Raw genomic sequence first — 15,503 nt, 5'->3', positions numbered from 1 at the left:
AAGAGCTGATTTGAAGGACAGGGTGGCTGATAAGATAAACTTTAGGTGGGTTAAATCTGGGGTGATGGCAAGACAAGAGCAATGTCCATTATCCCAAAAGGCAATTAGAGGTGTGAATAAAAAAGAAGTCTGAGCGAGAAGGAAAGGGGGAAGATGCAGGCATGGGGACACACGTGAAGCATCTTCCCCCATATCCCTGAGGCCGTGTCTGGGCTGCCTGCCCACTTCCTTTCTTCTGGTTCAAGATCTTGATCCTGGGAACAGATTCATGAGTACCTAAGTGTGACGCATGTAACACAGAAACGTGTGATGAGCAAACAGCTCCTCCCGGGAGGGCGGGGGGGGCCCCCCGGGAAGGGACTGTCCTGCCCTCTCCCCGCCCCCAACCTGCTACCTTGGATGGAGAGCTCAGCTGACATGGAGGCCTTCCCCGACCCATTCACCACCATGCACGTGTACACCCCCACGTCGTCTTGGTTGACTTCGTGGATTTCCAGCACTTGCACCCCATTCTTCTCAGACATGGTCACACGGGCACTGGGCTGCAGGGGAACATCTCCCTGGGGATGGCACAGGCAGTTTGGTCAGAGGGGCCCCTCACCTTTTGGTTCTGCCCTACCTCCTGCCAGTCTGGGTGGGCCAGACCCCAGGCTTGGGCAGCCGGGCCCTCTGCTCTGGGCTCTGTCAGCACGCCTGGCCAGCAGCCTTAGGACAACCCAAGGGCCCCGACTCAAGGCGTTATGTACGCGCTGGGGTGCTTGGCCCAGCTTAGAGCAGGTGTATGGAACCTGTTTCAAAGGAGCCCGAGGTGGGAAATCCTACCCTCTTCGCTTTAGTTCTCCTTTGTCCTTCTCTTCCTTTTATTCCTATTCCAGGTCAGGAACAGAGAATCAGGAAATAGAGAAAAGGCATCCCATCTCTCAGGTTTTTTTCCTTTTATGGCCAAACCCACAGCATATAGGGGTTGACACAGAGCTGCCACTGCCAGCCTGTACCACAGCCATGGCAACGCTGGATCTGAGCCACATCAATGACTTACATTGCAGCTTGCAGCAAAGCTGGATCCTCAACCCACTGAGTGAGATCAGGGAATCAAACTCGAATCCTCATGGAGACTACATCATGTTCTTAACCCACTGAGCCACAATGGGAACTCCTTATCGCTTTTTTAAAAAATTATTATTATAGTTGATTTACAATGTTCTGTCAATTTCTGCTGTGCAGCAAAGTGACACAGTCATACATATATACACGTTCTTTTTCTCACATTATCCTCCATCATGTTCCATCACAAGTGACTAGGTATAATTCCAGGTGCTACACAGCAGGATCTCATTGCTTAACCAAAAGCAATAGTTTGCATCTACTAACCCCAAACTCCCAGTCCGTCCCACTCTCTCCTCCTCCCTCTGGGCAACCACAAGTCTGTTCTCCATGTCCAGGAGTTTGTTTCTTTTCTCTAGACAGGTTCATTTGTGCTGTATATTAGACTCCAGATGTAAGTGATATCATATGGTATTTGTCTTTCTCTTTCTGACTTACTTCAATCATTTTTATTCAGGAGTTCCATCTATTAAAAACCTACTCTCCCTGGCCTTGACCCCAAGTGTTCCCTCGGGATCCTCCACCCCAGTTTCCATCCACCTCCCTCTGCTGCCCCCTCTCCCCTCTCCCCCACCTCATCTCCAACCTCTGCCTTCACATGCCCAGCCCTGAGTAATTTTTAAACCACTCCCACATGGAGCATCCCAGCAGCATTTTGAGGTAGGTGGGATCCACCTGTGCCTCAAGGGTTCTACGAGATCAAATGACTTGCCCAGCATTAGAGGCTTTCTGACAGGGAGCTGTGGCTTGAAATCAGTCCCAGACTTCAAATTCCACTCTTCTTCTTTTTTTTTTTTTTTGTCTTTTTGCTATTTCGTGGGCTGCTCTCGAGGCATATGGAGGTTCCCAGGTTAGGGGTTGTAGCTGTCAGCCTACACCAGAGCCACAGCAACGCAGGATCCGAGCTGCGTCTGCGACCTACACCACAGCTCACGGCAACGCCGGATTGTTAACCCACTGAGAAAGGGCAGGGATCGAACCCGCAACCTCATGGTTCCTAGTCGAATTCATTAACCACTGCGCCACGACGGGAACTCCAAATTCCACTCTTCTTTTTTTTTTTTTGGTCTTTTTTTTTTTTTAGGGCTGCACTCATGGCATGTGGAGGTTCCCAGGGTATGGATTGAATCAGAGCTACAGCTGTTGGCCTACACCACAGCCACAGCAACATGGAATGTGAGCTGCGTCTGTGACCTACACCACAGTTCACAGCAACACCGGATCCTTAACCCACTGAGTGAGACCAGGGATTGAACCTGAGTCCTCACGGATACTAGTCGGATTCGTTACCCCTGAGGCACGTTGGGAACTCCCAAATTCCACTCTTGACATGGTCAGGTCTGTCTTGACCCAGACATTTTGTGTGTGTGTGGACTCCAGGACATCATGGACTGAGTAATAGTGGGAGAGTGTGCAAACAGGCAAGAAAAGGCATGGCCATCAGCCACCTGAGAGCCTTGAGGAACATCTAGGGTGGACACAGAAGGGGGTCTAGCCCCCTTCCACTAGCCCAGGGGTCTAACCCAGAGTCAGGGCAGGCGGATCCTCACCTTGAGCCAGGTGACCTGCGGTTGGGGCCGGCCAGTGATCTTGCAGGAGAATCGCCCCATCTGTCCTTCTTTGACCACCGCTCGGCCCAGCTTGGTGGCAAACTTTGGTGGGCACTCTCCCCAGATGCTAGGACGGGTCTCGACTGCAGGGGCTGCAAATCTGTCCCTGGAAAGAGATCAGCAGAGAATTCACAGCAATGCAGATCCTTTTCTCTCTGTCCCCACCCAAGTCACTGAAGTTGTGTGTAGAAACTAGTGAAGGGCAGCCTTCCCAATTCTGCGCCTTGCACATTTTTCTGATGTACCCTCTGGAAAATCTGTGGTGCCAAAATCTGTTTCCTCTACCTCCTGGGCATGCATGCAGCTAGCCCTCATTTACTAGCCTCCCTTGAAGTCAGGGCTCCCCGATTTCTACTGAGCTCTGGCTAAAGTCTGGATTTTGGCAAATAGATTGTGAGCAGAAAGCAGAATATTATTTGCCACTTCTTGGCTTCAAAACCTCCTGTGCAATTCTCCATACTCTTTCTTTCCCACTCTTCTGGCCAGATGCAGAATCTGCAGAGGCTCCAAGGCCTAGAACATGATGGAGCCACAAAACAGACGGAGCCCGGGTCCCTAGAAGATAATGGAAGGTTCTCCACCTGTCCAAGAATATGTGAACTGACTTTGCTTGAGTAAGAAATAAACTTTTTGGAGTTCTCGTCATGGCTCATTGGTTAACAAATCTGACCAGGAACCATGAGGTTGCGGGTTTGATCCCTGACCTTGCTCAGTGGGTTAAGGATCCAGTGTTACTGTAAGGTGTGGTATAGGTCACAGACACAGCTCAGATCCCACGTTGCTGTGGCTCTGGTGTAGGCCTGCAGCTCCAGTTCCAATTAGACCCCTAGCCTGGGAACCTCCATATGCCGAGGGAGCGGCCCTAGAAAAGGCAAAAAGACAAAAAAAAAAAAAAAAGAAAAGAAAAGAAAAGAAACTTTCCCTGTGTTAAGCCATTGTGATTTGGGGGCTTGCCTGTTACAGCAGCCCCTGTTACCTTAGCTCTACCAAATACCTGTTTAGCTTCCATAAGAAATATCACATATGGGTTGCCTCTTCTAAGTCAGTTTAATTAAGTCTCCTGACCATTGCTTTGATTGTTAAAGAACCCTGCAGACTATAGCCACAGGGAACACTTCTGCTTAGCAGCTGGCCAACAGCTGTCAGAGGGGCTACCTACAGAAGCTGCCAGGTTAGGAGATGCCGTGTGACTGACACGTCAGACCTCGATAGGCTCCTGCTTTAGTTTTCATAACCCAGGATGCTTGAGAAGACTTACTCCCTAGGCTGTCCTGTCATGGCAGCAAGAAAAGCCAGTCCAGCCCCTACCCTGGGTTAAACACCCCAGAACTTACCCCAAGGCTTTGGAAACAACAGGCTGGCCATGCTTCTTCACAAAGCCCCCTGCAAGTAGGAAACAAAGAGAAAGAGGCTTGAAAAGTCTGGTCTGAGCCATCAACTTGGAGCAACAAAAGTCAGAAAGAGTCTGGGTGGTGAGATAATGGTGGTACCAGTCCACCTTGATGAGCCCGTCCTGCGTCACACTCTGTGGTGGGCACTTTACGTACATTATCACATGGATTTTCTGCAGTAATTTAAAGAGGCATTATATCATCCTTCTGTTTTTTTTTTTGTTTTTTTTTTTTTAATACTGGTGAGAAAAATGAGATTCAGAGTCATTAAGTCATCTATTTGGGTCACAGAGCCAGGAGGGGTGTAGGAAAGCATCCCGGTCTGCCTGTTCTAGAACATTCCATCATTCCACTGAGCTGCTATGTGCCACTGCACCTTCCACCCTGGGGATGATCTGTGGCGATCAGGACCTCTCCAGAAAAGGAGCCGACTGAAGGGAGGGGGGAGATTCACAGGCATCTCTGACCCCATCTATGCCCGTTTCACCCAACCCCACCACTCCACCCTCCTGTTTAAAACCCAGCCAATAGCAGTATCTGCCCTGCTAGAATGGAGAAGATCACTGGAGATGGGTTCCAGTGGAGCCAGCACCTCCCAGAGCCTGCACCAGCAGCACGCTGGTCCTGGGTGCTGAGCTGCTGAGCTGCTGTGCTGGGCAGGAAGCAGTTCAAGAGCAGACTTCGAAAGACATCTGCTGCTGCTTCTAGAACAACTCATAATGTGACCAAGAAGTGACTATAGAGCAGTGGGGTGTCTTTGAGGAATGGAGAGGGAGATGGGACGACATTTTTGAGATGACAATCAGCCCGGAAGTTGTTCTCTTTCTATGATAAGCTGGGAATGTTTATAAAACCCCACCCCAGGCATGCATGGAAAGCAATTGCCTGATATCAGCAGGCAGCTGCAACAAGGGATTTGCAGGGTTTCCTGGAAAGGGGGAACCATCCTTAAATTCCAGCTCTGATCACATCTATATGAATGCATAGGAACACAGGAATGGAGGGTGTACTTCCCTCAGCCATATCTGGTTTAAGGTTTCACCAGACCTTAGTGAAAAATGATTAATAACAAATGCCAGCACCCCACTTAAGTCTGGTTCCATACGGGTTGGCAACTGCTGTCCATGCATTTCTGCTCAACATGACTATTTTGTGAGCTATATATAGTTTTCATGCCATAATGTGGGTTTCATTCTTGTCATTCAAGTCTCTGTTCAAGGTTAAAAGAACTTCCAAGCTGACGAAAGGAGAGACCTGTTCTGGGATGGCCTGAATGACAACTGCAGCCAAGGAGCTGGGGCCCCTCAGACACCACTGGAGGAAAGGCAAAGCAGGCAGTTCTTTTAGACAGTATCTGAGCAAATGGCAATCATCAACCTTCAAGATGCTCTGCTCATAGATCAGCATCTTCCTTTCTGTCTCTCGCGTCAAAGGAAATGATGCTAAACGTAGGAAAGAAAGTCTATAAAGCGACTTGCTTTGGTCTTGTTGGTAACAGTAACAATGTAAATGTCACACAGCAGGAAGACAATAAGTGGCTGAGCAAAACGTACAACCATCTCTGCCACCAAAGTAGGTTTAAGACGGTATAAAACATGTAGATATGTATTAAAATATGATACCATTTGCTCCTCAGCACCCTGCCCGTGGGTTGTGATCCTCTCCACCCTACTGAGCTCCATTCCAACCATTTCGCCACACCCAGTGGTTAATCCTCTTCTCTGTCTCTCTCTGTAGCACCTGACACAAGGGGCCACTCCCTTCAAAGCACTTTTTCCTCTGGGTGTTCCTGCTTTGACCAGGCTGCCTGTTCTTCCTCAGCCTCCTTCTCTCCTGGAACTCCTGCATCTCCAAGAGGACTCTAGTGCTGAGTCCTAGGGCCTCTCCTCAGTGCTGTGGACTCTCCCCTAGGAGAGTCCCATGAGTCCCATTGCTTTACAGAATACCAGTAAGCTGATGACTCTCAAGTCATATCTCCACCATAAACTTTGTATTCATCAGAGGTAGCCAGAGCAGTACTCAGTACATTGCAGGTTTTCAGCAATCTGTTAAATGAATGACTTTTGTGGGGGGGAAAAAAAAAGAGCAGCATGCAAAATTTTCTATTCAGTGTGATTATAATTAGGTAAAAATAAAACACACAAACATAGTAAAACAACCAGAATAAAGAAAATACACCCAAAGTTACTGCCTCTCACACACGCTCTATTCCACGACGTTAGCCACACACCAATCACTAAGATTATCATCTAAAATGTCTACGGACCATTCACTGCCCTTATCCTGCTAAGGTCTCTCCTTTTGTCATTTTAGGTTAGGGTAAAGATTTGAGAAAAATTAGACTCATCGACGAATGGATAGACAACAAAATGAGGTCTACTCAAGGAAATCAAAGAAATAAAGTAATAACACATGCTACAACGTGGATGAATGTGTAAAATTTTGCTCAGCGAAAAAGCCAAACACACACAAAATATATGATTCCATTTATATGAAATGTTCAAAAGAGGCAAATCCATAGGGACAGAAAGCGGATGGGTTGTTGCCAGGGGCTGGGAGAGGGGCAAAGGGGAGTGACTGCTTGATGGCTGTGGACTTTCTGTTTGGGGTGATGAAAAGGTCTGGAGCCAGATAATGGTGATGCTGGCACACCACTGTGAATAAGCTTAATGCCACTGAATTGTATACTTTAAAATGGTTACAATGATAGATTTCATGTGATGTATATTTTACCACAATGAAAAAATTAAGACTAGGCATTTTTAAAATGCTTGGGAGCTCAACATCTTAATCCAAAGGCTAAAATTCCTTTACTCCTTAAAAAAAATAAAATAAAGCAAAAATATGGCATTCCCTCAAATAGCAAAAGAATGCTCTTTGGAGATACTTCTATATCTGAGTAAGAACAGTTTATGTTAGGATCCAAAGGTAACATATAAAGCAGTCAGCTAAAAATGGAATTGAGGAAGGCTTATTTTAATACGAGTCAACATCAGAGACATACATCAAAGCAAAAAGAGAACTGGAGCTAACATAGCCATGAGGATCTATTTATAGGCAAAAATTTGAAGTTGCAAATTGTCAGATAAGGCAAAATTAATTTTGCAAAAGTATGAAAATCTGGCAGAACAGCAAAACTATGTTGAAAAATAAGTGGAAAGGGGATTAAGGTAGAAGGGCCAGAAATAGAAAAGTTAAGAGAATCGGTGAAGACAGGATGGAGTCAGTGAGGAAGGGAAAAAGGCCAAAGCACTGAAGGTATTTAAACAGTAATCTCAGATTTTTCAAGGATGAGTAAATGAGAAGGTTGGCAGGTTTTCGGAGTGAAAAGTTCAATGGTGGAGATGCTAAGCACTTTTGGTCAAAGACTGGGTAGACACAGAGAGTGCTGCTGAAAAGGGGAATAACGGGATCACAGTGCAAAGAAGAAGAAATGCCCCTAACAGTGTGTGATATATAATTTATCATCCAAACAGGGACTCTGGACACTGAAAGGGACATAATTAATAATTCCGCCAAGACAACAGGAGTAAATCAGGGCTGTTTCAGGCAAACCAAGGAACAGTCACCCTACTGGCAGGCAACTTTAAAGTGGATTTTAAGGGTTGCTTAAAATAATGGTTCTCCACTCAAAGAGGACAAATGCCCACTTTTTATAACAAGCATTTAGCAATGTCCCCTGTGCCTTGCTGAATCAAATATCTGCCACTAACCATCCATATATATGATTTCAAAAAGAAAATAAATGGAGGTTGGGGATCAAGATGGCAGAGGAGTAAGATGCGGTGCTCACCTTCTCGCACAAATGCATCAAAAAAAAAACCATCTGCATGCAGAATGATTCACACAGAACCTCTACTGAACACTGACAGAAGATCTTACACCTCCCCAAAGGGCAAGAAACTCTTCACGTAACTGGGTAGAAGAAAAGGAAGAGAGAGAAAGAGAGAGAGAGAGAGAGAGAGAGAGAGAGAGAGAGGAGTCAATGCTAGGAGGGGACTAGCACTCCTGAGAGGGAGCTGCGAAAGAGGAAAGGAACCCACACCCTGGGAAGCCTCCTGATGGGGAGATCAGGCAAGACAGAGGGACCTCAAAGCCTCTCAGAAAAGTGCATCAGCTGGACTGAGGAGGGAAAAGCACAGAGAGGACTGGACAGACCATCAGTACCACCTCCCAGGACATCACCACCTGAGATGCTTAGGTGGGGGCTGGGTGCTGAGACTCAGGCTCTGGCGGTCAGTTCCAGAGAGAGGACTAGAGCTGGCTGTGTGGAGACAGCCTGAGGGGCCAGGGAGCAGCGTGCCAAGGGCTTGGGAGTGGAGCCAAGGGAAACATGGGAGGAGGTCTGGGCCCACAGAAGAAGCAAGGCATCACTGTTGGGGAGGGCAAGAGGAGGAGGGGCGGACTGCCATAGGAATATCTTTCTCTGCACATGTGTGGATTCTTGAGAGGCGGTGCTGTGGGCAGTGAGGGGCCTCTTGCATGGGCTACATATGGCAGCACCTCCTAAGGGGCTAAGCACAATGGGGCGCCTCCTGTGTGGTCTACAAGTGACAGGGGCAATCTCAGTCATCTCAGACCCCAGAGGTAGGTGTGGCCTGCCACCACTAGGGGTCCGGGAACAGGCCCTACCAATGCCTTAGTCCCCTCAGAGGTCAGCAGAGAGGAGGGCACTGCAACTGAGGACCACCTGCTGTTGCTCTTACTCCTCTGGGAACACACACACCCTGCCACTGCCACTGCCAAATGCTTCAGATGCTGCCTACACCTGCCTGAGGGTCACTGCCACTTCCCAGGGCCATGCAACTAGGATGCAGGTCCTTGACACTGTCAAGGACCCAGCAATCAGGCACTGGCTACAAGCCCTGTTCATTGCCTCCATCTCCCTGGAAGCACGTGCAGCACCCTAAAAATAAGTAGTAAGTCCTCCCAAAATACCCAGGGGCACCTGTGCATATAAATAGTCCTCCAACACTACAGCAGTTATTTTTCCTAAACTCACAGAATGAAAAAAATACAAGCAAAATGAAGAAGCTCAGGAACCATTTCCAGCTAAAAGAAGAGGAGAATTTACCTAACACAGCAAACAATGAAAGAGACTTCTGCCATCTAACAAACACTGAGTTCAAAAAGGACATAGTGAAAATACTGAAGGAATCAAGAGTGAATATGAAGAAATTAAGAGTGGATAGGAACAGTAATGCAGATTACTTTAGAAAGGAACTAGAAAATATAAGGAAGAGCCAAGAAAAATTAGAAAATTCATTTGCAGAGACACAAGCTGAGTTAAAGGCACTAATGAGCAGAATGAATAATGCAGAGGAACAAATGAGTGACTTGGAAGATAGAATAATGGAAATCACTCAGTTGGGACAGCAGACAGAAAACCAAATGAAAAAAATGAAAGCAATATAAGAGATTTATGGGATAATATAAAGTGGGCCACTTTATGCATAATAGGGATTCCAGAAGGAGAAGAAAAAAAGGGGTGATTGAAAATGTATTTCAAGAAATTAGGGCTGAAAACTTTCTAAATCCAAAGGAAACAGATATCAAGATACAGGAAGGACAGAGGGCCCCAAACAAGTTGAACCCAAACAGACCCACACCAAGACATATTATAATAAAAATGGCAAAAGTTAAAGATAAAGAGAGGATTCTAAAAGCAGCAAGAGAAAAATGAAGTGTTAATTGTAAGGGAACCCCCATCAGGCTATCAGCTGATTTCTCTACAGAAGCACTACAAGCCAGAAAAGAGGGGCAAAATATCTTCAAAGTTCTGAAAGGGAAAAATTTGCAACCTACAAAACTCTACCAAGCAAGAATATCATTTAAAATAGATGGAGAGATAAAAAATTTCTAAAACAAACAAAAACTAAGAGTACAGTAATACTAAACCCATCTAAAAGAAATACTAAAAGGGCTTCTCTAAATAAAAAAGAAGAAAGAAGAAATAGGATGGAGGAAATCACAATTGGAAAGTAATCACTTAAATAAGCCAGTATACATATCTAAAAGAAAAAAAAAAAGGAACAAAGGAGAAACATAGAATCAACTAGAAAAAAAAGGTTTAAAATGACAATAACTACATATTTATCAATAATTACCTTAAATGTCAATGGACTCAATGTTCCAATCAAAAAACATATAGTGGCAGACTGGATAAAAAAATAAGAGCCTACAAAATGCTGCCTAGAAGAAACTCACCTTAAGGAAAAGGACACATACAAATTGAAAGTGAGGGGATGGAAACAGATATTTAATGCAAATGGAAAAGACAGGAAAGCAGGAGTTGGAATACTCACATCAGACAAAATAGACTTTAAAACAAAGGCTATAAAGAAAGACAAGAAGGATACTATCTAATGATAAAAGGATCAGGTCAAAAAGAGGATATTACACTCATCAATGTATGTGCTTCTTCTCCCATACATACAACAAACACTAACAGACGTAAAAGAAGAAATAGATGGGAACACAATAATAGTAGACTTTAACACCCTGCTCCCAGCAATGGACAGATCCTCTAGACAGAAAATCAGTAAGGCACCAGTGATTCTAAATGACACAATAGAAAAGTTAGACTTATTGATAATTTCAGGAAATTATATCCAAAAAAAGAATATACATTCTTTTCAAGTTCATATGGAATAGTTTCAAGGACTGACCACATCTAGGGCACAAAACTAACCTGAACAAATTTAAGAGTACAGAAATTATTTCAAGTATCTTTGCTGACCACAAGGGCATGAAGCTAGAAATTGACCATAGGAAAAGAAATGAGAAAAACCTTCAGCAATCAAACAAACAAAAGAAATTAAAGGTATCCACATTGGAAGAGAAGAGGTAAAATTGTCACTCTATGCAGATGACATGATACTATATATAGAAAACCCTAAGGACTCCACACAATAACTACTCGAACTGATCAATGAATTCAGCAAAGCAGCAATACACAAAATTAACATTGATAAATCAGTTGAAATAAAAACAAAAATAAACCAATAGGATCTAATCAAACTTGAAACTTTTGCATTAAAAAAAAAAAGACAACCTACTGAATGGGAGAAAATAGTTTCAACTGACAAAGGCTTAATCTCTGAAATATGCAAACTACTCACACAAATCAACAGCAAAAAAAACAAACAACCCAATTGAAAATGGTTAGAAGACCTGAATGGGTATTTCTTCAAAGAAGACATACGGATGGCCAATAGGCCATGAAAAAATGCTCAAATCACGAATTATCAGGGAAACGCAAATCAAAACTACACTGAGGTCCACTTCACACTGGTCAGAATGGCCATCATGAATAAGTATACAAATAACAAATGCTGGAGAGGGTGTGGAGAAAAGGGAACCCTCCTACACTGTTGATGGAAATGTAAATTGGTACAATCACTATGGAAAACAGTATGGAGGTATCTCAGAAAACTAAATATACAAGTACCATGTGACGCAGCAATCCCACTCCTGGGCATATATCCAGACAAAACTTACATCGAAAAAGATACACGCATCCCTATGTTCACTGCAGCACTATTCACAATAGCCAAGACATGAAAACAACCTAATGTCCTTTGACAGATGAATGGGTTAAGAAGATGTGGTATAGATGCAATGGAATACTACTCAGCCATAAAAAAGAACAAAATAATGCCATTTGCAGCAACATGGATAGAATTAGAAACTATCATACTAAGTGAAAGTCTATGAAGTAAGGCACAAGAACAAACTTGTGGTTGCCAAGAGCAAGGGGAAGGGAATGGGATAGACTGGGAGTTTGGGGTTAGTAGATGCAAACTATTGTACTTGGAGTGGATAAGCAATGAGGTCCTGCTGTATAGCACAGGGAACTGTATCTAGTCACTTGTAATTGAACAGGATGGAGGATAATGTGAAGAAAAGAATGTATTTATATGTAAAACGGGTCACTTTGCTGTATGGGAGAAACTGACAGAATGTTGTAAATCAACTATAATAAAAATTTTTTTTAAAAAAAGAAAGAAAATAAATGTAAAGCCCCAACTAAAATATTAAGGAGAAATAAAAGGAAAGTAAATGGTAATGATATTTATTTTAATATGAAATTTTAGTATTTCAATGGTGAACATCAATAGATGTTCAAGCATGACTATTTCAATACGTAAGTTCACAGAAACATTAGAAGACATAATGAAATAGATGCTTACACTGACTCATGTATGTTTTGATTTAAAAATGAATGATCCAAAAACACACCATATAAGTAGTCATGGAAAATGAAGGAACACAGGTGTCCAGGTGGACCCCAGAAAAAAAAAAAAAGGTAATGTTAACAAAGTTACATGTCAACTGCATCTCAAGAAATATAAAAAAAGAAATTAGTATAGTAAAAAGAAAACGTAGTGTTAGGATAAATAACAGAGCAGACATATAACAAAGAAGGAATGACCTGAGCTTAAGATAACATAACAAGACAAGTTATAGCCCACTGAGGTAGAGAAAATGGAAAAAAAATGACTGTATGATGTCAAAACAATGACTATATGATGTGGGAGCCTTGAGATCTCATCTGTACTAAAACACTGATTCAGTCCCTATTATGCATAAGGCATTAGCTAGAGCTTCAGCAAATAGGCTGATATGTGTAATAAAAGCAAGAATAAAACTTGAGTTCCCTGGTGGTCTAGTTAGGGCTCAGAGCTTTCACCATGGCCCAGGTTCAATCCCAGGTTTGGGAACTGAGATTCCATACCAAGCTGCTGTGTGCCTCATACCAAACAAACAAACACACACCCAAAACAAAAACTTGAGTCTTAAGGGAAAGGCAAAGCGCTTCAAAGACAGGGCAGGGGATATTGCATAGCAGGACCCATTGGAGATCTTGAGTTTCAATTTATATACATATTTATTTATTTATTTATTTTGTCTTTTTAGGGCAGTACCCACAGCATATGGAGGTTCCCTGACTAGGGGTCGAATCAGAGCTATAGTCACTGGCCTACGCCACAGCTACAGCAACGCAGGATCCGAGCCGAGTCTGCCACCTACACCACAGCTCATGGCAAAGCCGGATCCATAACCCACTGAGAGAGGCTAGGGATCGAACCCGCATCCTCGTGGATACTAGTCAAGTTCATCAACTGCTGAGTCACAATGGGAACTCCTTGAGTTTCAATTTAAAGATGTATCACTGGAAGATCTGAAGGGAGGGAGTGTTAAAATTCCATCTGAATTTTTTTTTCTTTTTAGGCCGAGCCTGAAGCCCATGGAAGTTCCCAGCCAGGGGTCGAACTGGAGCTGTAGCTGAAGCTTACACCACAGCCATGGTAACACCAGATACAAGCCATATCTGGGAGCTATGCCTTAGCTTATGGCAACGCCGGATCCTTAACCCACTGAGTGAGGCCAGGGATTGAATTTGCATCCTCACAGAAAAAAAGTCAGGTCCTTAACTCACTGAGCCACAACAGGAATTCCTCACTTGAAGTTTTTAAAGGTGTTTTTAACATTAATGTGGAGATTAGAGTGGGATATGGGTAGAACTGGGGACACAGTTGGGAATCCGTGCAGCAGGAAAGAAATGATGGACCAGGCTGGTGGCAGTGGGGACAAATGCGACGGGTATAGCAGGGTCTGGGCACTGACTGGGGAGGGAAGGGAGTGCTTGAGGATGACAAGGTGTCCGGGGTGCCCTCCTTCCCAAGGAGATGTGCCTTGTCACCTGCCAAAGTTTCAGCTGGGTCTTCAAGGAGCCACTAATGTCCTAACCATAATTGTTGACGGGTCTCTGCCAGGGGCTGCCTGTCACTGCTTAAACGGGGACTCTCCCCACATAAATGGTTCACTCTATAGTCCCTACTCAGGCAGGAGCTTTGATTTATGGCTGCAGTCCACGCTCCCTAGAATGCACACAAATACATCATTCTTACACTACGACACTCAGTGACAAGTACAGTTGGCCCTAGAAGAACACGGGGGTTGGGGTGCTGACCCTGCCCAATGGAAAACACTCATACTGCCATCTCTGCCTCAAAAACAAAGGAATTGAACAAAACAATTAGTGGGTAGAATCATCTGCTCGCTGGAATGGCTGTGACTCTAGCCATACCCTAGGTCAGAACCTGAAACCACTGTACAGAATCAGGACTCAAACACGGTTCTTTTGATTCCACATATTGTGCTCTCTAACGGATCATAAACTTTGACCTTCACTTAAAGATCTAAAAAATGAAACTATAGGTACTTATTTCTTGAAAAAAATCCACGCATAATTGGAGCCATGCAGTTCAAACCTGTGTTGTTCAAGGGTCAGCTGCACTTCCTTCCATAGGGACCAAGGAGCTCATTCCAGGGCACCAAGTAGACATTTCAGGAGTTCTATCCGGAGCTCCAGGAAACTGATGCACTAAAGAACCATTTCTTCCTCAAGGGGCTGAAATAAACTATCTGCCACTCAGCAAACTACTTCCCGCTCATTCATGGATAAGGTGGTCACACATCCTACACAATGAATTCTAGGGGGTGGTGACCCAAAGTTTTGTTTTGGAGGGGGAATAGTTCCATAAATGGGGCCAGTGATCCCTCAACTGTCTTGAGTGTCCTGAAGACGAATCTAGGTTCTCGGTAGAGAGAAACGGCTGCTTCCTTTACAGTCTCCTTGCTGAAGTCAAGACTTCCAGGCATCCCAGCTCCCTTCTCAAGAGTCACTTTCCATGTGGTCCCCTCAAAACCCCAAGCCAAGTAGCAGGGAGTCTGTTTAGTCCTTAAGGCATAGAGACTGATTTTGTATCAATTTATCAGAAAGGAAACAAGGAGAGTATTACTTCTGCTTTGAGCGGCTCCCCCTTCTGGGTGTCTGATGCTGTGGGAGTCACTGGGCTGTTGGCAGCTGTACAGGTATCTGATCAGAAGCCACTCCATGGGCAAGTGCAGCATATGGGAAGGTTATCTAGTTAACTAATTTATTTATGTTTCTTTCTATGGCCACACCTGCAGCATATGGAAGTTCCCAAGCTAGGGGTGCAATCGGAGCTGCAGCTGCTGGCCTATGCCACAGTCCCAGCAACAGCAGATGCAAGCTGGATCTTCAACCTATACCACAGCTTGGGGCCATGTTGGATCCTTAACCTGCTGAGCGAGGCCAGGGATTGAACACATAGTGTCCTCATAGACACTATGTTGAGTTCTTAACCCACTAACCCAACAGGAACTCCAGAAAGGTTATTTTAAACATGGTTCTGGAGTAATTCATTGTATGAATTAATCACTCCATTTTTGCTGGGCATCATGTGAAATGATGGTGTATTGAAGAGTAATGGCGCCCATGAAAAATGTGTGACCAGAATATTTGTGATAAGCCCATATGTTCAGAAAAATAAGAAGAAAGTTTAAAAGATTCATGAAGCAAAAGTAA

General features: G+C 44.2%; 1 protein-coding gene across 49 annotated transcripts in view; it reads right to left on the bottom strand.

Moving 5' to 3' along the window:
* Window positions 1-15,503, bottom strand: part of MYLK (myosin light chain kinase) — a 299,269-nt gene that overhangs the window by 123,076 nt on the left and 160,690 nt on the right. For all 49 annotated transcript variants that reach the window (XR_014822439.1, XM_084986980.1, XM_084986986.1 and 46 more), the window contains 3 exon segments: window positions 4,049-4,097; window positions 2,655-2,820; window positions 395-560 (listed from right to left, as the gene is read on the bottom strand). Coding sequence is in view for 48 of the 49 variants with exons in the window: in XM_084986980.1 (XP_084843106.1) it covers window positions 395-560; window positions 2,655-2,820; window positions 4,049-4,097 (381 nt within the window). In the remaining variant the exon portion in view is untranslated.

The sequence above is a fragment of the Sus scrofa genome, chromosome 13, assembly GCF_054392235.1.
Source record: "Sus scrofa isolate SSC_HxYL_T2T_F1_AM1 chromosome 13, Sscrofa_HxYL_maternal_Yorkshire_Landrace_v2.0, whole genome shotgun sequence".
Lineage (NCBI taxonomy): Eukaryota > Metazoa > Chordata > Mammalia > Artiodactyla > Suidae > Sus > Sus scrofa.
This window is presented reverse-complemented; position numbering and strand designations above follow the sequence as displayed.